The sequence below is a fragment of the Macrobrachium nipponense genome, chromosome 24 (genome assembly GCF_015104395.2).
Source record: "Macrobrachium nipponense isolate FS-2020 chromosome 24, ASM1510439v2, whole genome shotgun sequence".
NCBI lineage: Eukaryota > Metazoa > Arthropoda > Malacostraca > Decapoda > Palaemonidae > Macrobrachium > Macrobrachium nipponense.
This window is the reverse complement of record NC_061091.1, coordinates 76,498,201-76,525,413: the sequence shown is the minus strand read 5'-3', so window position 1 is coordinate 76,525,413 and position 27,213 is coordinate 76,498,201. Positions and strand designations below refer to the sequence as shown.

The 27,213-nt window shown below is 38.8% G+C and overlaps 1 protein-coding gene across 1 annotated transcript; it reads left to right on the top strand.

Moving 5' to 3' along the window:
• Positions 1 to 2,034: 2,034 nt before the first annotated feature.
• Positions 2,035 to 21,816, top strand: LOC135205808 (mucin-2-like). Its single transcript, XM_064236965.1, has 3 exons — positions 2,035 to 3,069; positions 13,416 to 13,542; positions 16,267 to 21,816. The coding sequence occupies exons 1-3, from the start codon at positions 2,946 to 2,948 to the stop codon at positions 21,044 to 21,046; spliced, it is 5,031 nt and encodes a 1,676-aa protein (XP_064093035.1). The 5' UTR covers positions 2,035 to 2,945; the 3' UTR covers positions 21,047 to 21,816.
• The last annotated feature ends 5,397 nt before the right edge of the window (positions 21,817 to 27,213 follow it).

Here is a 27,213-nt window from a genome sequence, read left to right as displayed (position 1 = left end):
AAATTACAAGTTTCTCTTCAGCTTCCATGAGAGAGAGAGAGAGAGAGAGAGAGAGAGAGAGAGAGAGAGAGAGAGAGAGACCTTATTTTTTTTTTCCACGTATTTTCTTCGTTGCTTTCCACTACAACGTATTTGTGTCAATGGAATGAGACCTTGCTCTTCACAGAATCTCTCTCTCTTTCTCTCTCTCTCTCTCTCTCTCTCTCTCTCTCGTCTCTCTCTCTCTCTCTCTCTCTCTCTCTCTCTCTTTAACAAAATACAGCTCTGGGAGGAACAACATTTTTGAGTCACTGGAAGAAGACCTTACTCCACATACAACCAGCTCCCCCCCCCACCCCTCTCTCTCTCCCTCAAACACTACCAAAATGCATCTGTGGGTGGGGGGGGGGGGGTGGGGGGGTGGGAAGCCACCTGCTCCAATCATTGCAATAAGCCCCTACCTCACTTTCCCCCAAAAGAGATTTCTCTGCTTTTGGGCATCGGAGAAATATCCCACTTTCTTTTTCTCTGGACAATACCTCGCCAGCTGGCCAGAGAACAAAACTCTTCGCATTATCGTCAGGCGTGAATGCCCAACTAACCTTCGGCATCGAGAAGTCAGTATGTGCCCACCATGGGGTATGCTCGGGTAGGGAGTCTTCGGGAGTGAAAATATGGGGCATGAAACGGCTCGCTTGTCAATAGCGATTTCTCTCGCACTTGGCATAAAAATTTCTTGAGTAGGAATCACAATTGCAGTGACAACAGAAATAATAATAATAATAATAATAATAATAATAATAACAATAATCATAATTAATAAATAATAATAATAATAATAAAATCATAATAATAATAATGGTGAAAGGTCAAGCATTGATGATAGGGTAATCTTATATATATATATATATATATATATATATATATACATATATATATATATATATATATATATTGAAAAATACATATACGACGAAAGCTTTCGAGAACCTTATCAGGAGAATCGAGCATGTTCTCGAAAGCTCTCATTGTATATATATATATATATATATATGATCTATATATATATATATATATATATATATATATATATTTACTTTTACATCAATGTGACTTTTTTCACCGTTTTCGTGACTCATATGATTATGAGATTTTTATTAATAATAATTAAATAATAATTTAATAATAATAATAATAATGATAATAATAATAATAACTACATAAACCCTTGAGAAAAGAGTAAAGTAGATGTTCCTACCTCATGTAATGCCAAAAGGGACTGAGAATGTTCAACAGACCCTAGTCTTCTGGGTCAAAGCTTAAAAAAGACCTTTAGTAAAAATAAATGAGTAAATAAAAAAAATAAGAAATAAAAACAAATAAAAACGTGATATTTCAAACCTGCACCAAACGTCAGCAGTCTGGGAAAAGTGCCAATGGGCCACAAAGAAGCACGAAAACCAGCAGGATTAGCCTAAGAGCAAAACATTCAATTTTCAATGACTTGCAAATGCATATTTTTATGTTGTTATAATAAAAATAGAGGAACTGGAACTTGCAACACACTTAGCAAGCTGGTGTAAGTAGCAATGGGATACAATGAGGCCATGTGGCCAATAAACTAAGTAGTAGAGTGAATAATATATTCAGTTATTAACGTCACATTTAGGCGCATAAGTCTTTCAGGCGTCAACCGAACATTACCAAGCGTTACTGACACTTGCATCAATCCTTACTACTCTAGTACAACCGACGAGACAGCGGGCTACAACGAGATCCAAAAGTGACCAGAATATGACAGAAGAGCATTCAGTTTTTTAATTATTCGCGAAACTCAATTATAGCCTCCCTGGAATGTCTTCCTGGACTGCACTTCTCGCTGGGAGCAGTTCAGAACGGTTCAGAACGAAAGGCGAAACGGCGTGGGACCCAAATTCTCGCCCTCCCCACCCCTCCCCTTCCTTCCAACTCGGCGCAGTGATGATCACTTTCGTTCGGTGCCGGGAACGGGAGAAATCAAAACCTCTGGAGGGCCAGTAGATAGCGGCTGGAAGTCGCCAGAGAAGGGTGAACGCGGCCAGGTGCTCGAGAAGATGCTCAGTTAACGGAAGCTTCCAGTTTTATAGACCGGCCGTTCAAAACAGCCTGCGACTTCGAGAAGCGATTTCGACAGAGTTTCTGGTTGAAGGTCTAACTTTTGGCGGATATTTTGTTGCGAATAACTATTGATAATAGTCAAAATTTCTGCGGACGTTTGGGTGTCCGAAGAGTTCAAGATTGCGGACACTAGCAAACAGCTGTTAATGCAGGAGTTCAAGTTCTGCGGACACTGGCGAATTTTTGCTTATAGAGGAGTCACATTTTTTTGCCGGAAATTAAGCCTTCTAGCAGACGAGGTATCAACTCCAGTTGCTGCATCGTTAAAATCTTGACAGACATTATTAACAAACAACAGTTGATAGCAACGCCTAAGCCTTTCGGCACCAAAGGGATCAACTACATTTGGTAGAAGCGTGAAACATTTTGAAAGAAACTAAGTTTTTAATGAAGTTTTAGAAACTTTGCGAAATCTCTTTGCTTTGATCAAGCAACACTGAAAAAAACTATGCAAAAATACAACATACTATATGGGACATAACATCAATGCGACCTGACCATTCAGGTTAACCCGATTCGAACGAAATCGTGACAAATTCGAACTGTGCTTCGGAAACGACAAAAACAAAAGTGACCCACGAATAAAATAAGGCTGAAATAACAGTAACATCGGATAATAACGTTATCTAACATGAAATTACAGCCGTGTGAACAACGTATAACCTCATTTGAAAACGCGAAACAGTAAAACATCCTGCAGTGACAACTGACGTTTGATTTTTGGGAAGTGTCTCGTTTGAGTTGCAAAGTCTCATTACCAGGTGACTCTGAAGTGTCTCTCGCTCGGTTCACGACGTCAGGAAACAAAGATGGCGCTGGGCATCACGACAGTAGTGACGTCATTTGCTATCCTGGCCATTTCATTTAGCCTTCAGGCGACTGAAGCTGCTCCCAAGTGGAGACCCCCTGCCGTCAGTAATAGAAGGAGTTCAGGTAAGCTCTCTCTCTCTCTCTCTCTCTCTCTCTCTCTCTCTCTCTCTCTCTCTCATTGGCATTACATAATTCCATGAATTTTTGCTTTGAAGATTTGATGAGTTGCTGATGGGCGGTAATGGTATGGAATTTGACTAAACTGTGGGTTTATACGTGAGCAATTAATGGCAAAATATGGCAGTGATCTTGTCTTGCATTTTCTCTAAACCTACCATTATCAGGGGAAATTGCTTACACAATACACACACACACACACACACACACACACACACACACACACATATATATATATATATATATATATATATATATATATATATATATATATATATATATTGCTCCATGCGTCATTTTATGACACTTGAATTTTCGTCTAATTTTTAAGTTCTTGCTCAAAGTACATGTAAAGTAAAATAGAAAAGCAAGAAGAGTTGTTTATCATTTCAAATTCAAGTGATTGACCTAGGGCTGTTTGTCATCTTCAGAGAAAGTAGCAGCAAGGTAGTGTCAGGGAAAATTAGCTCGAACTCATTACGCTGTCAAATAAACCATAAACACTCCCAGAGTCTCGTCTGCATAGAAACGACAGCTTAGTGTCAAAATATATCAGTTTAGATTCGTCTTGTTTGTCACATAGTTTGCATCAGTTCTGTCATTCAGAAACCCCCTCTCAGGTCATAGCGAGTACAACAGAAGGTCATTAGGACTCTCCTTTGGGATCCCCTCAGGATTCGCTACTTAGCATTAGCACCGATCACATCTTTTAATAACACCTGCATCACCCCTTAACGACATCCTTCAGCCGGGACCAGGAAGCTGACCATCCCTCAAGTCTATTGTAAGAGTCCCTGTCCAATTCCATATAATCACCTTCAATGTCCTCTAGCTGTCATTAAGCACCTCACACTTGTCTATCGGCTAGCAGGCCAATTCCCTTACGGTCATGATACCCTCATTAACACCTACACTCCGGCAGCCATCACCTTTTGACCCATCTACAGGTCATTTAAGATCTGACCTGACCCTTGCCTTTCGCACCTAGTAACTTTGCCCATCCTAACCTTTCTCTCCCTTGAGATGCCCTTCTTTTGTTGTAAAGACCATACAGACACAAGATAATGTCCAAATACTGTTTTCTTCTAGCACTGTCTGAGGATTAAGGTCTGTGTGGAAGATTTGAACAACACCAGCTGACCATCGAAAACATTCAAGATGGTGACCACACTGATGAGGATATAAGCACTCCTGTTTGCCCTAAGAAGTCAGTTAGGTAGAAAGCCTTGTCATGATACCCTACGCCTGTAGGTATCTCTGGACCCAGTTGTCAATGGTCCAAGCACCGCATTCAATCAGGTTGGCATCTTATATTCAGGCTTAAGCAAGAAGCCTACAATTCCTTCCTGGACTTATACCCAGATGAGCATTCCACTATATCTCATACCATACCGCTCACTTCAGCCTTGTGTGACCAGTCTACTCCGGTAGCTCCCAACCTTCTCCATTCACTGGTAACGTGAAGATAATATGTTCCTCGACGATGAATTCTACTGACTCATCAGAATTACTGGCAGTCCTGTTGCGTCCATCTGTGTGTCAAGCAACGGTGTTTTTGAACCATATGCCAAATGCATTATATTCTCAAGTGATCACAGATTCTGTATATGAGTGGTGCAATTACCTGCTGTTCTGTAAAAGACTCGTCGAAGAGAATCCCACTTACTCTTAGAACATGTTAATCTTAGAAGCCAATTCTAGTTATTTAGTTACATCAATTCGTACCTGGCGTGGCACTAGATTGTCTTTGTAACCCTTTTAACGAAGTAGACAGTGCCACAAGAGTTCTATAGAAGCCCCTGTAATATCTTTGCATTTTAAATGAAATTATACTTTATTTTAGTGGACTCATAGGTCTTTTCTTAGTTCCTCGCTGGACGAGTGTATTTTCGCACTCGGCTATCAGTCCGGTGGTCCGAAGTTTGATTCTCGGCTCGGCCAACGTGGAATCAGAGGAATTTAATTCTGGTGATAGAAATTCATTTCTCGATATAATGTGATTTCGGATCCCACAATAAGCTGTAGGTCCCGTTGCTAGGTGACCAGTTGGTTCCTAGCCACGTCAAAATATCTAATCCTTCGGGCCAGCCCTAGGAGGGCTGTTAATCTGCTCAGTGGTCTGGTTAAACTAAGGTATGCTTAACTTAGCGCTTCTCTTGAACCAATTTAGCAGACTAGTATAATTTTCACTGCATTAACCTGTTTTTCTGTTCACTGCCCCTTTTGTTAAAATATCTAAAGAAAAAATGACGGCGTTAAAACATTTTTTCTTTTGTTGAAATATATCTACAAAAAATGACAATTACATTAAAACACCTTTCTTTTGTTGAAATATCTATAAAAACGTTTCTTTAAAATATGCCAGCATTAAAACACTTTACTTTCTTTAAATTTCTAAAAAAACAAAAATGACTGCATCAAAAATATTGTTTCTTTAATGCCTGCATTAAAAATATTATTTTTTACTAAAACGTCTAAAAAATATGACAGTACTAAAAATTATTTTTTTCATTTTACTAAAATGTCTCTACGGAAATTACAAAAATACAAAACTGCATTAAAACTTTTTTTTCAAACGTCTCTCAAAGAAAAAATAAGTAAATAAAAATAAGCATTATAACGAGATTCCACAGGAAAAATTTGTCAACCAGTTCACATTCCTCTAAACCTTATGTACACATATCCGCGTGAAGTCACACTCATCACCTCTATATTAATATGTTCAGATCACAGATTCATTAAGGGAATGAACAGGGCAGTGACTCTTCCTTGATTTTCTCCGAAGCTACTCCACTATTAGGTGGGAAAAAAAACCTGACTAATTAATACAAACGCAGGTTCATCATATATGCATCCACGCTCTCTCTCTCTCTCTCTCTCTCTCTCTCTCCTCCACTTTCGATTGTGTCTATCTCTAGCATCGTAAATTCCAAACTGCGTTCGGTGAAAAAAATACCTGATTGATAAAATACAAACGCCGGTTCATCATGCATCCACGCTCTCTCTCTCTCTCTCTCTCTCTCTCTCTCTCTCTCTCTCTCTCTCTCTCTCTCTCTCTCTCTCTCTCTCCACTTTCGATTGTGACTATCTCTAGCATCATAAATTCAAAACTCCAAGTAACTCGAGATTGGAAAGCAAAACGACGTTCAAAAACAGTAAAAAAAAAAAGTTCTTTTTGGGTTCGGTGAAAGTTTTGAATTATGACTAATAAAGAATTCAAAGTCACAAGTTATTCATTCCGATGTTGTGGCAAGGTTAATAGACAGAAAATATAAATTGGTGAAATTTACATGGAATAACGAGCGAATATTATCCAATCTCGCACGCTTTAAATGGCTGCGCATTTGTGTATAACGTATTTTTTATACATATACATATACATACATGAGAGGTCTGAGACAGAAATATCTGGGTCTTAGGACGTTACGTACCGTGCTACAACTCGGACTAAAGAACCTCCAGTCTACCCTGCATAAAAATTTAATATAGCTATGCAAATAAATAAATAAATAAATAAATAACTATATATATATATATTTATATATATATATATATTTTATATTTAGTATTATATATATACAATGTCTACTTGGTGCTAAGTTTGAAGGCAAGATGTGAAAGTTGCCAAAAATAAAAAGAGAGAGCTGCTGAACAACTAAGCAGAAAGAGAGAGAGAGAGAGAGAGAGAGAGAGAGAGAGAGAGAGAGAGAGAGAGAGAGCACAAACATTAATGTCATCATCTGATTTATAAACATCAACAACAATAATAATGTTAATAGCCACGGCCTCAATAAATAATAATAATAATAATAATAATAATAATAATAATAATAATAATAATAAATAGCATTAAAAAGCAAAAACAATATATTCAAATTCCAACAGTGAGATAGTCTACAGTTTCTCCCTATCCAGGCACAGCAATAAATAAGAAAAAATAGGGGGAGTGTGAAATTAAGGCAGACAGACAGACAGACAGACAGGAGACTAAACGTCAACAAATGGCAGCCATATGGCTGACGTTTCCTTATAATCATCATCATCTTCGTCTTCTTCTTCTTGCAATTTTCACGGCCACTCATCTGTCACTCACTTCGGACGCAGATCGGATGTGGTCCGAGTTACCACCTCAGAAAACGACTCTCTTTCTCTCTCTTGGTCATTTTCCCTTCCTGACCTACATTATTGTTTATATAATGTTTGCGATACGTAGTTTCATCCCTTTTCTCACCCTCTCTCTTTTTTGTCTATGCAAATTTATTCGTTATTACGGTTTTGATAATTATGGAACCTGCAATAATTGTTTTGATCATTATGGAACCTGCAATAATGGTTTTCATTATGGAACCTGGAATAATGGTTTTGATCATTATGGAACCTGGAATAATGGTTTTGATCATTATGGAACCTGGAATAATGGTTTTGATCATTATGGAACCTGGAATAATGGTTTCAATCATTATGGAACCTGTAATAATGATTTTCATTATGGAACCTGGAATAATGGTTTTGATCATTATGGAACCTGGAATAGTGGTTTCGATCATTATGGAACCTGTAATAAATTTTTCTATCATTATGGAACCTGCAATAATGGTTCGATCATTATGGAACCTGGAATAATGGTTTCGATCATTATGGAACCTGCATTAATGGTTCGATCATTATGGAACCTGGAATAAATTTTTCGATCATTATGGAACCTGCAATAATGGTTCGATCATTATGGAACCTAGAATAATGGTTTCGATCATTATGGAACCTGGAATAATGGTTTCGATCATTATGGAACCTAAGATAAAAAAAATATAATAAAATAATTTATCATTATAACTAATGGTTTCGTCATTATGGAAACCTGGAATAATGGGTTTCGATCATTATTGGAACCTAGAATAATTGGTTTCGATCAATTATTGGAAACCCTAGAAAAATGGTTTCGAGCATTATGGAAACCTGGAATAAGGTTTGGTTGGGTCCGAAATTTCATTATGGGGAACCTAAGAATTTAATGGTTTCCCGAAAAATTTCATTTTATGGAAACCTTAGGAATAAATGGTTTTTCGAATCATTATGGAACCTGGAAATAAATGGTTTCGATCATTAATGGAACCTAAGAATTAAAGGTGGTCGATCATTATGGAAACCTGAATATGGTTTCGATCCTTATGGAACCTAATAAGGTTTCGATCATTATGGAACCTAGAATAATGGTTTCGATCATGGAACCTAGAATAATGGTTTTGATCATTATGGAACCTAGAATAATGGTTTTGATCATTATGGAACCTAGAATAATGGTTTTGATAATTATGGAACCTAGAATAATGGTTTTGATCATTATGGAACCTGGAATAATGGTTTTCATTATGGAACCTGTAATAATGGTTTTGATTTTTTTTTTTTTTTTTTTTCATGGACCTGGACTATGGAAACGAATATTTGGTTAGAATCATATGGAACTGGAATAATGGTTTCAATCATTATGGAACCGGAATAATGGTTTCGATCATTATGGAACCTGGAATAATGGTTTCAATTCGGAACCGGGCATAGGAACCTGCAATAATATCATTTCGGAACCTGGAATAATTTTGGTTTTCAACTGGAATAATGGTTTCGATCATTATGGAACCTGCAATAATGGTTTCGATCATTATGGAACCTGGAATAATGGTTTCGATCATTATGGAACCTGGCATAATGGTTTTGATAATTATGGAACCTGGAATAATGGTTTTGATAATTATGGAACCTGGAATAATGGTTTTGATAATTATGGAACCTGGAATAATGGTTTTGATAATTAGGTTAGGATAAATCTTCCAGCTGGCGCTAGAAGATTTATCCTATTGTTAAGACCGAAGATTTGTTTCGTATATGAACAAGTATGTGCCTGATAGTTGGTTACTTCTGGTGGATCACAACCAATGGCAGTAGAACAGTAACTTCACACTAAAAGATATACAGTAACTATTAACAAAATATTCACTTATTACAGAGTTCCGAGAAAAGAGGTAAGGAGGAATCTGAGGGATAAGATGGTGCCAGAGAAGTACATGCGATTGATACAAAAGATGTACCGGAATGTATTTACCAGAGTGAGGAGCAGTGTTGGGGAGACAGAGGGTTTTGAAGAGAGAGTAGGATTACACCAAGGGGCGGTTTTGAGCCCATTTATCTTTAACATAGTGATGGACGTGATAATAGAGGCAGTAAGGGAGGCGATAACATGGAACATATTGTATGCGGATGATATTGTTCTGTGCGCAGAGAGCAGGGGAGATCTGGAAATTAAATTGGAAAGATGGAGACAAGTACTGGAGGACAGAGGAATGGAAATAAGTAGATCTAAGACAGAATATATGTGTACCACCACTGAGGGGGATGATAGAGAAAGTACTCAGCTTGGTGGAGAACAAATATAGAGAGTAGATAAGTTTAAGTATTTGGGATCTTTTGTTAACGGTGGAGGAAGCATGGAAGAAGAAGTAAAACATCGGGTACAGACAGGCTGGAACAACTGGAGAGCGGCCTCTATAGTTTTTTGTGACAAAAGAGTACCGCTGAGGTTGAAAGGAAAATTTCACAAGATGGTGGTAAGAACAGCAATGCAGTATGGTACAGAAACAGGAAGCATGAGAAAAACAGAGGAGAAGAAGATGGATGTGGCAGAAATGAAAATGCTTAGGTGGATTTCTGGGGTGACAAGAGAGGATAGGATCACAAATGACTACGTAAGGGGGTCGACTAGGGTGGTGAAGTATCAAAGAAAGTGCAGGAGGGGAGGCTGAGATGGTATGGACACCTGTTGAGGAGAGATGAGGACCACGCTGGGAGACATACTATGGGGATGGAGGTTTAAGGAAGAAGAAGAAGAGGGAGACCAAGAAAGAGATAGAGGGACTGTGTGAGAGGAGACTTACATGAGAAGGGAATTGATGAGGCAGAAGCGCAAGATAGAAATAGATGAAAACGACTCATCCGAAACGACGACCCCATATAAAAATGGGAACCAGCAGGGAAGAAGAATTAATAAAATATTCACTAAATTCATAATTTCGGACAGACAAAAAAGGGTCCCAATAGATGGACCCAAGGAGGGCTGGTTAGGCGTAGAATGAACACCCCCGTTGTTGTTTTAGATTAAGCTGACCTTATGCCAGCACGGGCTCTTGCTCATAGCGCAGCTCGCAATACACCCCTACCTCGCAATGACGTCATGTGAGCGTTAATGTAGTTTTTAAAAACCAAAGCAGGTAGTCGCTTTACAGGCTGCTCTGTGAGCAAGAGCCCCTGCTGACACAAGGTCATCTTAATAAAAAACAACTGGTAGTCGCTTACGGGCTGCTCTATGAGCAAGAGCCCGTGCTGGTATAGGGCCAGCTAATCTAAAAACAACAAGTAGTCGCAGGCTGGTGAATGGTCACTCCATGGCCCGGAAGCAAGCACAATGAGTGCGTTGTGACTCCGAAAATAAACTCTGAAGGTGAAAGTGAAAAATTGACAGTGACTTTGAAGATGAGCGAATGAATGATTGGTCAGAAGTTTCCTGTTGTCATTCATTTGACCGAATGAATGATTATAAGTCTTCTGTTGTCATTCATGAAGATAGAAGTTCACTCTAGGATTGTTATTATTCCCGAGAAGTTTCTTGAAAATTTCAAGTTACCAGAAACTTCATGAAGTTCGAAATTCGCTACAGAAATGTTCTTGGTAATGTCTATATATATATATATATATATATATATATATATATATATATATATATATATATATATATATATATATATATATATATGTATATATATATATATATATATATTATATATATATATATATATATACTAATCAGCGCATTCATTTCAATATCCTGTATCTAAATCAGTTATGAACATTATTTATTCATCTAATATACCAATATGCGAGGTTAAAGCATGACTGCCATTCATGAAACAACATTTTCGTGTGTCTAACGTACACACGTTGAGAGAGAGAGAGAGAGACGAGAGAGAGAGAGAGAGAGAGAGAGAGAGACTCATCTTCGTTCATCCATCATGGCTGACAACCACAAATGTCACCAAACCGTCAACTACAACAAGCAGTAATTGTGGACCATGACACTGTCACGTGAAAGCTAGACTCTCCATTCTGGAAAATTGGTTATTGGTTCCGGACAAATTGCTGTTTAAACACACACACACACACACACACACACACACACACACACATATATATATATATATATATATATATATATATATATATATATATATATACATATACATATATATATATATATATATATATATATATTTATATATATATGTATATCTATATATATATATATATATATATATTTTATATATATATATATATATATAGTATATATATATATATATATATATATATACTGTAAACCAGAGTTCATTAAGCACTCGGATAAAATTATCTAAGAACAGGATAACCCTCTGAACATGACATTATATGTCTTTACTGTAATACAACAGTATAATGTGGAGATAAAAGGCCCATAAAACACTATTTTAATGTTGCAGTCACATATTGCGAGCACTTCCTTCTGTGCTCCTGATCGCTGGTAAAGTATGGACAAAAGATGTCTTACAAGAGTATATATACAAAACATGTAGGTGTGGCAGTAAGTCTCTGTTCCTTTCCTGGGTCATCAACCGAGACTTACTGCCACACTTACATATGCTTTGTATACATACTCTTGTAAGATATCCTATGACCATACTTTACCAGTGATCAGGAGCACAGAAGGAAGTGTTCGAAATATATGATTGCAGTTCAAATAGTGTTTTATGGGCCTTTACCAGGCTGGAATATATACTGACAACTATTATGTCACTCCTACTGTTTACACTTATAAAGGGGATTTTACCCTACAACTGATGGCTAACCGGTGACACAGAGAATTTTCCACGTTAGCCTCGACCCTAGAACAAAAATGAGTAAAAATATATATATATAATATATATATATATATATATATATATATATATATAGATATATTATATATGATATATATGAATGCTAATTTTTTCAAACTGACCTAGCTTAAGACACTTACACCTATACTTGACCGGATGTCTCCCCATCTCTATAACGTTTGGAGAGGTTTAGACCAAATATGTAAGAACCACGACAAAAGCCATTGCCTGTTTAAGATTCAAAGGCGTTGTTATAACTCACTTCATAACAGTTATACTGCATTATTTCGGTATCAACTCGGTATGAATCCACCTTTGTCAAAGTCCAGGGCAAACTCCTTCTAAGTAAAGTAAACGGCCGCACGGAGATATCGTTTATTAATCATAATTTGTCTACTACACAATACAGAAATGGGTGTATATGATACTTTGACCCGAGAGGGGCTAGAACTAACTCAACACGGCGTCCCAAGGAGCTTCCGCCATGTTTGGTAATAGACAATTTAATAGTCTAGTAAGCTCTTATGGAAATGACTAATCATGTAAAAAATAAGTAATCATGACGAAAATAAGTAGAAAATAACTAAATTGACGTAAAGCTTGGCAGTGACTGTATAATCATTATTATTATTCAGATGAACCCTACTTGCTAACAAGCCCACAGAGGCCACAGACTTGAAATTCAAGCTTCAGAAGAACTTAAGGGATCTTTCCTAGATAGTGACCCACCAGGGTTTTCGAGGGCCATTATCTTTATGATATTGACAGTCTTTTGTTTATGTTTTTACAGTAATCCCCAACGGGCTTGTACCAAGCACGCCGCAAAGGGGGATAAGTATATTTTAGTTTAACCAGACCACTGAGCTGATGAACAGCTCTCCTAGGGCTGCCCCGAAGGATTTGAATTTTTACGAGGCTAGGAACCAACTGGTTTCCTAGCAACGAGACCTACTGCTTATTGTGGGAGCCGAACCACATTATATAGAGAGGTGAATTTCTAATCACCAGAAGCAAATTCCTCTGGTTCCACGTTGGCAGAGCGGGGAATCGAACTCGCAACTACCGAATCGGTAGACGAGCACGTAACCCACTCGTCCAACGAGGAGCTCGCAAAGGTGGATACTATCTCGGGTTGACACCCTTGGGGGTCACAAAATGGGAAAGAGCCGATAGAAGTAAAGAGACGCCGATAGGAAATACAGAAATTAGAGATCAGTTATTAGAAAAGGAAAAATAAATGAGCAATTATTAGATAATAAATAGAAATAAATGAGTAAAACACACGGTGAACTTTTACCTGCAATCCGAAGGATTCTCTAACTCTTTTCCTATTTGCAGGATCTGCTCTGCCAGGATGCTGGACACCCAGGGGAAGGATGGAACTCGGGCAGCGAGTATACCCTGGAGGATGCTCTAGGATCGTCTGCAAAATCATCCAAGGTCAACCAGTTATAGAGCATCAATTGTAAGAACTTGTCAATACTCGGTAGCCTAGTTATTTATCTTTGGTGATTTGCAATGTGTAATTCACTATAACATTTCTGGTAAACATCAACTATGTCTCTGTTTGATTATTTCACAAATAACTGAGCACTCAAGCGGGGAATTAAGTACCTGGTGGTTGGCTGACTTTGGTGAGTCACTACACCGGCAGAAAAGGGCATATGGTTCGCACCTTTATAAAGAAAGACTTGATAAACTTGATCAGAAATATCTATCTATCTATCTATCTATCTATCTACATCAGCAGACTTACACACATACATATACATTTAGCGTGTACGTGAATTATTATTATGGATTATTATTATTGTCATTATTAATGTATGAGACAAAGAAACCTTCCTCGTGTATATTTTTGAAGTGTATTATTATAAGAATGTAGTTTATTATTCTGACTCAAAAGCAAACTAAATTTCATAATAATAATAATAATAATAATAATAATAATAATAATAATAATAATAATAATAATAATAATAATAATAATACACTTCTCAAATTACACAAGATAGGTCTTTGTGTCTCCATATTTCAGAGCAAAATTGTTCTTCACACATATTATTATTATTATTATTATTATTATTATTATTATTATTATTATTATTATTATTATTATTATTATTATTATTATTATTATTATTTGCACCCTCTTACAAACCAAAATATCAGTCAGCATGCCCACTAGTCTAAGTATATCTGCTTCAGCACTCCCTTCCGAGTCGAGCCTGACCTATGGGCTTTAATCTTGCATTTCTGTTATTTACACTTTAATCTTCCATTTGTCAATCCCGTGAACGTTACTAAAAGTTCCGTGACAATCTTGCATTTCTCGTACATTCATTTTTCACTGCTCAATCTTGCGAGCGTCAGTGAAAGTCCCGTGACTAACTGTGGCGTCATAGGTTGGGACTAACAACCTAACCCTAAATATTCAAGTGCTTAGAAACTTTCCACAGTCTCTAGAAGACAGGTATGAGCAGCAATGTACCTTGAGTATCTTGAAAAGAGTGAGTGGGGGTTGACAATCTATTACGGCGTGCCTGAAACTCATTCTTTCTACGGGATTGTACGTGAGTGGTGATCCACTGGACTAGAATGAGCGAGTGAGCATTGGCAGCGGACCAGAAATTGAATGAAACGTGTAACTGTTTGTGGTCACAGCAAAATCTAAGACTAGGTAAACCTGCACTGTCATAGGCCTAATTCCATTTACATCATTTTGTCTATAGGCCTAATTCAAACTACATTATTTTGTCTATATGCCCAATTCAAAGACGATGCAAATCGAAATCCAAAATTTACGCCAAAGGCCAAGCGCTGGGACCTAAGGTGCGATTCGGCGCTGAAAATAATGCGGGATCAATCGTTAGATATGGGTGGAAAGTAAGATGGAAGCGACTATGAACGAAGGTTCAGTCAAAGGAATGAAAGGGGTTGCAGCTAGTGGCCGAAGGGACGGTGCAAAGCACCTTAAGTAATGCCTACAGTGCACCGTGTGAGGTACAGTGACGGCACTAACTGTTCTTGATGCAATTATTATGTTTTACCGCTAACCCCCTACGTGGCAGATGCAGTCAGTGGTCCAAAATTCTAGAACAGAAACCCTTTTATTCGTCTTTCCCCCAAAGACATGATTCGGACGCATGCGCATCCATTGCGACAATGAATTCGCGCCGCATCTACTATTTCCCAGACTATGCGAAAAGAAAGTTTCTTTCTGAGAACAGAGCATCGATCCAGAAAGATCTCTTCCCTCGTGCTGTGAACCACAAGTTTTAATTCTTTTACTTCTCTTCCTTTAATTCTTTGTGACTACCATTTCTCTTTCTATGTCTGTTTGGATTCAGTATGGACAGAATGTATTGCAAGTTTGTCAAATGTATGTGGTTATTATTATTTTTTATTATTATTATTATTATTATTATTATTATTATTATTATTATTATTGAAATGAATGTAGATATGCAGGATGGAGCAAAGAGTTTTATCATTATGTAAATACATATTATTATTATTATTATTATATTATTATCATTATTATTATTATTATTATTATTATTATTATTATTATTATTATTATTATTATTATTATTATTATTATTATTATTATGTGACTGACAAGGTGCTTTAAAAGCTATCATGACAACTGATATTACTATCAAAACTTCTTCAACCAAAAACTACTTTCTTCTGAAACTATCGTTCAACATTAAATTTTGGCCAATTGGGAAATACATAAATTAACAATCTTTTTCCACTTCTTTGTCTTATACATCTAAAAAAATGGCAAAATATACCTCATTTATGAAAATCCAAAAGAACAAACGCGAGAGATTAGATAACCAATGCCTTTTAAAAATGTGATACGTTCCTCATTGGACGAGTGGTTACCGTGCTCGCCTTACCAATTTGGTAGTCTCGAGTTCGCTTCCCCGCCCTGCCAACGCAGAATCACAGAAATTTGTTTCTGGTGATCAGAAATTAATTTCTCGATATAATGTGGTTCGGATCCCACAATAAGCTGTAGGTCCCAATGCTAGGTAACCAGTTGGTTCCTAGCCATGTAGAAATATCTAATCCTTGGGCCAGCCCTAGGAGAGCTATTCATCAGCTCAGTGGTCTGGTTAAACTAAGATATACTTCCTTTGAAAATGCGATAACTAATACCATTTCATCTCCTTTTCAGCTGTGAAAAGATAAAAGTTCCAAAACACTGCATCGCCCAGGAGCGCCCTTGGAAACGCTATCCTGACTGCTGCCCTGAGGTCGTTTGTCCTCCTACGCAGCAGAGTTACTATGGAGGTTATGACACTCGACTCTACCAGCAAGGAGCTGCAATACCTAACTACTACCATTCTCCCTCCTCCATTCAAGAGGGATTTGCTATGGGAAATGAAGGGTCGTTCCACGGCGTAGCGAGCCAACAACATCAGAATCCATCCAACATTAACGGGTTCTTCCCTACTCCGCAGCCTCTGCAAATGGCAACGGACGTGGTGTACGGCAAAGGGTTCTCCAGCCCTTACCTTGAAACCTCGTCAGTGAGAGCTAATACAGATCAACAGCTGGTTTTAATTGATGACAACAGATATCCAACAGATTTCTGGGATCCCAAGGAACTGCATTACCTAGTTTCACCAAATAATGTGCTTGACTTGTGGAACAATGACTACCAGGAAGATGTGGCTCATGATGGATGGAACGCGGATTTTGAATCTGGGGAACCTTATGAATACAGAGAGTTCCAGGATACAACGACTACTGATCCAACACAAGCAACGCCTTTTGTCATCTCTTATGTTGACTCTGCAGTTGATGATTCAACAAAGAGCTCATACTCTTTCTACAATGATGCCAATGAAGTCAAGACATCTCCCTTACCCTATCGTGAGCAGATTTTCACAGCTCCAGTAGTAACAGGACATCAAAATGTATCACGAACTAGGAGACCAGGAATGATACACTCTAAGGGAAAACAAACAGCCAAACTGGAAAGTACGACAGAAACGACAGAAGCACCTCTTGCCAGACCCACAACTTATTCACCCCACATAAGCCTAAGAAACAGATATAAACCCACTTTTCCTGTGCATCAGGTAAGCACCCAGTCCTCTTTTCCTCTAAGTAACAATCCATCCATAACAAAAATAACATCATTAACAACAGAAGAATCAATAACAACAACTCCAACCACAAGAACACCTAAAACGACCATGAAGGAACCAACCACCACTTCAAAGAAGGACTTGTTTTTGGCATCTGTGAAAGATTCTAAAGAGTCATCTCACCAGTATGAAGAGCAGCCAACACATCATCAAGAGGACGACTCAGACGATTCAGAAGCACCAAGTAAGAAGTTTACACGACTTCCTCCAGTCAGAAAAACCACCACAACTCCTTTTGAAAGAATAACAAAGAGGGTGAGACCATCTGGTGCCCCAAAGAAACGCTTTAGAATTAGAAAAACAACAACGGCACCTACAACGACAGCAACGCCACCATCCTCATATGAGTTTGTATCGCCAGAACTTGACCCACAAGATCATGACCTCGTAGAATTTATTCATACTCCTCTTGACCCCTCTGCCCTTATTCCAGGCCACGATGGATATTTACAGTCAAAATATGATTCAACAAGAGAATACTCAGGAAAGGAGAGTGGAGATGAAGACAAACGCCAAAGGAGAAGACGTTCCGTCCCAGCAGATGCAAAGCATGAAGATGAAGAAAAAGATGAGACAAGAACCAAACCCATTTTTTACATTCCTTGGAGAAATGCTTTAGAAAGTACTTTATCCATAGATGCCAAAACACTGACAGAGTCACAGTCTGCAGAGAATTCATACCCGCCAACAAAATTCGAACAAGCAGCCAATATTCTGAAGGGACTAATGAGCCACCCTTCCTTACTGGCTGGAGTTTTAACATCCAAAAAGAATGTGGCACCTCCTACAGAACCTTTGGGAAACAAAACTGCATCAAGTCATAACTTTACCTTGAATGATGAAAGGACAAATCAGAGTAATAATCACAGTGCTGAGCAAGATACACAAAGTACAGTCGCTTCAAAGAACAACACTGAAGAAGATCCTTATGACAGCCTTACTATTTCAGAGAGAAAATCTCCACCTGAGAATGAGGAGAATTCAAATACACCTGTTGAAAACTCTCCGGAAAATAACAATCTTGACATGGGCAATCTAACTATTACAAATGGAAGAAACTCAGATGCACAAAGTATGGTCTCAAACAACGCTTCAGACCCACAAGTAACAATAATTACCTTTGATACAGTACATCCCAGTAACAAACCGACAGAAAAAGACACAGGGAAGGTCAATATTTCTTCACCCATAGAAAAGGAGAGTCCTGCACAGGATGATAGGATGGCAACAAACTCTTCTTCTATTACTCAAGCAACATTAAGTTCAGAAGCAAAATCTGACAGCATTCAATTACATAATGAAGAAAATCAGACTACAGAGTTAGCAGCGCTTGTCGATAATGGGAATTCAAACACCTTTAATCTCCAGTTTGCAAGTAAGAATGTTTCCATGAATATTCAGAGAGCTGTTAATAAGAGAGGGCCTAACAGAGAGCACAATAGTACCATGACGGCCATCATTTTTGCCACAAATAACAGTGAGGTGAACAGTGAAGATAATTCTCCAAATACGAGAAGATTGCCCTGGTCACCACGACCATCAAGAGAAAACCAAAACAATGGTTTCAGCTCTGAAGCTGTTAGAACGAGAATTCAAGTTCCCTTCCTGAATTATGAAAGGAGGAGCAAAGACCCAACTCTCGCGCTTCCAATGGAACCAAAGATGATTACAAGTGATTCAAAAGAATCTTCCTTTACTACAATAGCTCAAGATTCTAAAAATGCAGAGGCCCCCAATCATAATCAAGGTGAAGGTACCATCCACACAGTGAAAAACACCAATGACCGCACAAGGGAACTGTCTCACTCCCGTGTTGACATGAAGGAAAGAAAAAATGAATATTACCCTAGAAAGCGTACTGTGAAGGACTCTAATATTCCCCATCTGAAGATGGTTGATGATTCTAACTTTTCAAGATCAATGGACAGATCACTTCAACTGGAGCCTACCAGAAACTTCTATGCAGAGTCTCAAACTTATAGCGACTGGTCAGGTGATTCACAAAATGTCACTGGAAGAGAACTCTCAGGATACCCATATGACATACATCCGAAACCAGAGCCTAGGTATAGGTATGGACTGATATCACAATCTGAGGATAATCACAGCCTGCCACCTTTTTCTGCAACAATCAGTGAGGTACCTCATTCCTTCATCCAAAGTTTTCCAAGCGGGCAAGGCAGATCATTTAGAGGAAGAGACTCTAAACCAATTACTAGTTCTGTTACATTCTCTAATCCTCATGTAGACTCAATTTTATCTCAATACAGCAAATCTTTTGAAGACAACTCTGATAAGTCAAATCATGATTTTTACAGTGAAACAAATTCTGAATCACTTTTCCCTTCCTCTGGTAATCCTCAATTTTCTTCATCTTTTGGGACAGAGCATGACCTTGGCTTGTTTGATATTTCTAACCACGATAGTAGTCTCAGCAACTACTTTAAAAGTGAGCTTAATTCAGGTACAACCATTAAAGCTAGTTCAGGCAATACTGAAACATCAACAGTGTCTAATCCAGATCATACTTCATCTGAGCAAGCTTCCGAAAGTGACGGGAATATTTTTGAATTACGACAAACTATATCTTCTCTTTCTGTCCCTCCTTATCCTCTACCAACTGCAGATCAATCAAAACCACATTCTGCAACCACAACATTCAGTGTTAATCCTGAGAATGTTCCTTTAACACTGCCTAGAAGCAATGCTGGTGTGAAGTACTTATCTGCAACATCATTGCAAGGAAGTATCTACAATGAGGAGAAACCTACTATTTCACCTCAACCAGAGGTTACAAGTGCTCCTCCAAACAATACCTTACTTAACTCTTCTTCAAAAGCGCCACATCTGCCAAAACCTATCAATAACTTCAGGACAAGATTACAAACACCAAGAACCCAGTCAAAATCACTACAAAGCCAACAAACCCTCTCAAACCAGCATCTCAATTCCTCAGAGACCAAAAATGATTCACTCCATAACAATGGGCTTCCCAGATTTTCCAAAATATTGCCTAGGCAACCTGTATACCCGAATCTAACAAAAGACTCTGTAAATGGCACAGCCAAAGAGAATGTTGAGAATGTTGACTCTACTATTAACTCTCAAAGTTCAGCTGATAATTCGGGTCCTCCACCTGAGCAAGGAGGGCAGCAAACACAACGCCGTCTGAGGAACAGAGGGTTTGCTAATCAAGCTTTACGACAAAGAACGAACAGGCGGGGAAATAGCCAGTCAAGAAATGTACCTATAACAAGCCCAACTACGCAAGAACCTACTGAAAATCATAGAAGAAATTCTTATCAGACACCAAAGCCTGCTCTTGGATCCACAACTCTAACCAGCAATCAGCAAAGAAGAGTTAGCAGCCGGCAGGGTTTTAAGCCACAAAGCCATCCACTTTCGGAACACCAACCAACCAGAACACTCCAGAATCAGGATCCAAGGATTTCACAAAAATTAACAGCCAATGAGTCAACCTCTACAGAAAGCCAGCCTGCCAGGACACATCAGAATCGCAGGTTTCCACAGCAAACGTCAATAAACAAGTCAAACTCTAATGACGCTTCATCTTACAGGTCAAGGGGTACCCATATAAATACAAATCCTGTGTCCCCTCCAAGGGCTCCTGTACCTGCTCCAGCCACCATTTCCCCAGTAATAACAAAGGCAACTGCACCTGCCCCAACTACAGTTCCTCCTTTGAGAGAGAATTTTTCTGAAGAAAACATAAACTTCAACCCAGATGATGCCTCTTTATTATACTCAGACTTCTGGGAACCAAAGAAGAATGCTTCGTGATGACCTGAAGCCATTCAAATCTTCAGATTTCTTTTGTAAATAATTTCCACAAATACTTTGATATGTTCCTTCTATACGAGTAATTTAAAATTTGGTAACAGCAGAAAACTGTGATAGAAAATTAAAAGCATTAACTTTCATAAGAGTTAAGGAAAAGTGTGCATTAACCATTTTTACTTTGATGTTTAATACTTAAAATTTTTTCTTGTATCTGTTTAAGATGTAAGAACAATTTCCTGCACAGATTCCCAGACATCTTTCCTTCCCTCTACAGATGTTGTGCCCTGTATTTATTCATATAATCTTTGACACTATACTAGGTTTTTTTCCATCTGTCCACCCGCCTGTGGTGTTTGCGCATGGTAACACTACGTCCTGTTTTTAAATAGCTACGCTGTGTGTAAGTTTTAGGTAAAAAAAAGGATATCTGGGTGTACATTTGCAACTGAAAAGTGTTTTAATAATTTACTGTATGAGAATTACACCGTTAATATTCGAAATAAGATATTATTTAAAGCCCGGGACACAGTGTTACCATGTGCAAACACCACAGGCGGATGGACAGATGGAAAAAAACAGAGGATAGTTATGGTGAAAACTCCTATTTAAAAAGGAAGCAGAACAGTGGGCTTCATAGCTTATGATTTTACGTCACAGAGGTCTGCAGTTGATAGGCATCAAAGTATGGATCGTTTTCTTTAAAATGTCTATATTTAAGTCTATTTAATCATCACCTAATAAAGGTTCTACAAAGAAAACTGACTAACCAATACGAGTTTTATTTTGTCTTTATCAAGCAACCAGTATTAGTTGAATTACGGTCAAGACCAAAATATAATTATTGATTCCCCTTCCAAAAGACACAGCATAAGATAAACAATCCTGAACAGAAGCATTGCCTCTTAAGCACTGTGATAACAACTCATGTTGAGGTCCTATGGTAAAATATGTCATAAACACATCAAGAACTTATCACATACCTGTCACTAAAGGACTGAAAACAAAAACAAAAATAAAAGCGGTGAATGAATATTTGGCAAATGCTGGATAATTGTACGGAGCACCGGTTAGTATTACCAAGCCGTTAACTTGTATTTAACTTGTTTGTGATGTGTGTGGATTAGTTGGCGACATACGCCTTTGACATGTTTTGTTGCAGCGTGACGGGTGCACCCTAAGAAACAGTATAGTCCTACTCCACTGGCTTACTGTCAGGAGATAATCGTACAATACTCAGGATCGGAGGAAATGACTTCTTGTCAGTCACAGAGGTGCTGCCACTCAAACGTCACTAGCCAAGAATCGCCATTACCTTTTGTGAAAACATTGGGCATGAGGCTAGCGGTCTCATCCTCCAATGAAAAAATAATTGCCTAAAAACTTTGGCGAGATCTTAGGAGTCTCGTGGGAGAAGCACAGGATCATAATAAGCCATCCTCACAACAAATAATACATATTCACAGGAAACTGCGAGAAAAATGCGCAGAGCCTCCTAGGATGGACAGTAGTCCTCCACCTACTTTTGGAATAACAGACACTTGAAAAATTACTCATAATTCTCGAACAGATTTCTTTGGGCTTAAAGTTCATCTATATAATATTACTCAATCACACCTACAGAGGTACTGACTAGGTAAAAGTTCAATTATGAATTTAAATAACGATATGGAAATTGGGCTAAAAAACTGCTATGTTAATGATTCAATGTAATTCATACATACCTGGGTTGTGAATACTCAGAGAAGCTATTCAATCTAAAATAAATTTGTACACATGCACACACACACACACAAGTAGAGGAAAAGACCCCATATAGACTCCACTTTTCTAATCACCCCCCCCAAAAGGGGCGTGGCCACCCCGTCCCTCCCCCCTCCTGATAAGCTCATATACTATGTGAGGCCTAAAAAGGGGCGGGGCAACCCCCAAACCCACAAAAGGGGACGTGGCCACCCCTGACCCCAAATCGACTCCACTATTCTGGGGGGCATGGCCACAACTGACCCCAAATCGACTCCACTTGTCTTATAAGCTCATATACATAGATGAGGTGCAAAAGGGGGTGCAAAAACCATCATTTTAACCCCCGACCCCAAATCGACTCCACTCTTATGCCCCTGTGACGTCATGAAACTCTACAGGAAACCCATCATTTCAACCCCCGACCCGAGATCGACTCCACTCTTATGCCCCCGTGACGTCACAAAACTCTACAGGAATAAAACCATCATTTCAACCCCCCACCCCCGACCCCAAATTGACTCCACTTTTCTGCCCCCCCATGATGTCATGAAACTCTACAGGAATAAAACCATCATTTTAACCCCCTACCCCAAATCGACTCCACTCTTATGCCCCCGTGACGCCCAGAAACTCTACGGGAATAAAACCATTCCCCCCTCCCCCACCCCTGACCTGACGTCACGAAACTCTACGGGAGTAAAACCATCATTTCAACCCCTGACCCCAAATTGACTGCACTCTTATGGCCCCCGTGACGTCATGAAACTCTATGGGAATAAAACCACCCCACCCCGACCCCAAATAGACTCAGTTCACGTCTTGATGTGACAATCCTTCAAGAACTAATGAGCTACCAAAATCCCACAATAATACCTGTTAAATCGGGATTGCTTTTTTGCGACTCATGTCCCCTTTAACTGTTTTCAACGTAACCGGGCTCATTAGCTCTTGAAGGATTGTTACATCAAGACGTGAACTGAGTCTATTTGGGGTCGGGGTGGGGTGGTTTTATTCTCATAGAGTTTCGTGATGTCACGGGGGACATAAGAGTGCAGTAGATTTGGGGTCGGGGGTTGAAATGATGGTTTTATTCCCGTAGAGTTTCATGACATCAGGGTCAGGGGTAGTGGAGGGGGATGGTTTTATATGGGGTCTTTTCCTCTACTACGCCCATATAGACTCCACTTTTCTAATCAACCCCCACCCCCAAAAAGGGACGTGGCCAACCCCCCCTCCCTCCCCCTCTTGATAAGCTCATATATGTACGTGAGGCTTAAAAAGGGGCGGGCAAACATCAAAATCCACAAAAGGGGGCGTGGCCACCCCTGACCCCAAATCGACTCCCCTATTCTGGGGGGCGTGGCCACCTCAGACCCCAAATCGACTCCACTATTCTGGGGTGTGTGGCCACCCCTAACCCCAAATTGACTCCACTTTTCTGCTCCCCGTGACGCAACAAATCTCTACGGGAATAAAACCATCATTTTAACCCCTGACCCCAAATCGACTCCACTCTTTTGCCCCCGTGATGTCACGAAACTCTACTGGAAACCTATCATTTCAACCCCGACCCCAAATCGACTCCACTCTTATGCCCCTGTGACGTCACGAAACTCTATGGGAATAAAACCATCATTTCAAAACCCCACCCCCGACCCCAAATTGACTCCACTTTTCTGCCCCCCATGACATCACGAAACTCTACAGGAATAAAACCATCATTTTAACCCACGATCCCAAATTGACTCCACTCTTATGACCCCAATATGCCCAGAAACTCTACGGGAATAAAACCCCCTCCCCCTCCCCTACACCTGACTATGACGTCACGAAACTCTACGGGAATAAAACCATCATTTCAACCCCCGACCCCAAATCGACTGCACTCTTATGCCCCCCGTGACGTCACGAAACTCTACGGGAATAAAACCACCCCACCCCGACCCCAAATAGACTCAGTTCACGCCTTGATGTGACAATCCTTCAAGAACTAATGAGCTACCAAAATCCCACAATAATACCTGTTAAATCGGGATTGCTTTTTTGCGACTCATGTCCCCTTTAATTGTTTTCAACGTAACCGGGATGTTTACCTCCTCCTCCTATAAAAATTCTAAATTCATATATGCGCATCCCGAATATAGCCTCTATCAACTTCTATCTCTCTCTCTCTCTCTCTCTCTCTCTCTCTCTCTCTCTCTCTCTCTCTCTCCCAGCCGTTACATATTGTTTTATATATGCACAGCTGCGTAGATATTCGGAGTATCATGATAAAAGGATATTTGGCAGCTGACTTCAACCTCACGTGAGACATATATTTATCATAGAATTTGATATCTCCCCCAATAACCGACAGGGACTCTCACGATGAACCGGGACTTATCACCATTTTTCCCATGTCGAAGGTTTGCCAAGCTGACTTCAACCTCACGTGAGACATATATTTATCATAGAATTTGAGTCTTAATCTCCATTTTTCCCACGCCGAAGTATACTCAAGGACACAGGCACACATTTCAATTTTGTTTATTTATAAGTATAATACTGAGTTTGAAAAAGGTTAAATGAAAATCAAATGATAGACGGAATTGTTAATTTATATTTGTAACCAATGCTAAATACAGGGAGAATGAAATAATATTCCATACAAATACATACAATGGAAAAAGCTATACAAACACGAGCGCGATAATATACGCATTCGCTTTTTCAAAAACAATACTTCATCGAAACACACGGCTGCTATATATTTTCTAACCTGTTCCTTCACTTCACAACCCTAGTATATGCCACATACGTCTTCTCCAACAGTTTCCCGACCGTGTATCAGAGACAACGTTTCATCTAATACCTCAAAGCTTTTAAATTTAGCAAACAAGTTTTTCATATATAAATCTTCCAAAAAATCTTTCCTCCAACAGGGATAAATTCCTTTTCATTATGGCCACGCAACATATTTGACCAATTTTGTTCATTTCATCACTGAATGTAGCTAACACAGGTAAATATTGATTCAACCAAATCGTGTTAACCAGCCCGCTTTGACCGATGCCAGCACGAAAGATAACATATTAATTGACATAGTCATATGATGATTTAAATATATTTTCCTTCAATTTCTTGACCGAAGAAAAAAAGTGGTTGAAGCTCATCTGCTTGCTATCTCTGCCCAAATGATCGGCGTGATCTTCATCTTTGGAATACAATACTTCATCGAAACACCGTATGTCACACCTGATTATTACTTTCCGACTGAACACCATAAATACAACCAACAAGGGAAAATTGACGTTATTCCTGACCCAAAGTGTATAAGAGTAAGTGCAGGTCCCCGTTCCTCCGTCCCTACACAGAGTGAATAAGTGAAGCATCAAGTATTTCTCTTGACCGGAATGTTATTCCCCTCCGTCACTATTCAGTAAGCAGCATTTAAAACACTTTCCATTTACTTGAACATATAGTAAATATTAAAAACAGCAATAACATTCATCTGTATACAGAATAGATATTCATATAAAATAATGTACCCATTGAAAGAAGCGGAATATATAAAACAGCCATTATTTCTCTCCTTCAGATATGGGAAATAATTCTAGTAGTGAACTGTCAGCCGACGAAGTAGCCACTCAGGTCAGACACCATTACTACTATGGTATTGGAGGCCCCAACTCATTTATTAGGAAGGTGAAAACGGGTCATGACCATGAAGAAGAAGTAGCAGGAGATGCAACAACTCCCACTGGCATCCCACAGCAGTGCAACCCCCAACCAACTTCGCCACCACCCACTACTGAAGGAAACGCGCAACCTGGTGAAGGTATGTAAAACCGATGTCTTATATATTTATGTAATAACAGTTCCTGATTCCATAGAAACACGCACTCTTTTTTTCTCCGTTTCCCTGTTTTTGGTTTCAAATATATTGTGGGCATAGTAATTTAGGATTTATTGACTACATAAAAGACAGTGTACAAATTCAATACACTAGTCAATGTCAGACCGCCTCAGCACGCATCCCAATATAAGTCCACGAGTATCCTTATGATAAGCCGAATATTCCGAAAAGTGTTTAAGAGGAAACGACTAAGACGTCTTAGCAGTTTATCACCGACGTTCACAGGTGAATGATTCTCACAGCTCATCCTAAGATAAGTAAAAAAAAGTTATATGATTCAAGGTGTATGATACATATATAGAATATATCCTTAATAGAATGTAAATGGGGCAATATAAAAATCAAAGAAAAATATGCATTTACCTTAGTTGTTTAAGATGCGGAGACATTCCTTGTACGTAATAGCACGTTTGACCTCCGACCTCCAATGTGAACATTTAAACTTTTTCAAATATTTAGAATAATATCCCATTATCCATTTATCATTACCTCTCAAACGAGTAATTGAGAATACATTTTGTATTACGGA

What these genes read in the sequence shown, in the direction of transcription:
- LOC135205808 (XM_064236965.1), top strand. Translation starts at nt 2,946, where the DNA reads ATGGCGCTGGGCATCACGACAGTAGTGACGTCATTTGCTATCCTGGCC. An exon ending in CAGTAATAGAAGGAGTTCAG is followed by an intron (nt 3,070 to 13,415) that starts GTAAGCTCTCTC and finishes TCCTATTTGCAG; the next exon opens with GATCTGCTCTGCCAGGATGC. An exon ending in CCAGTTATAGAGCATCAATT is followed by an intron (nt 13,543 to 16,266) that starts GTAAGAACTTGT and finishes TCTCCTTTTCAG; the next exon opens with CTGTGAAAAGATAAAAGTTC.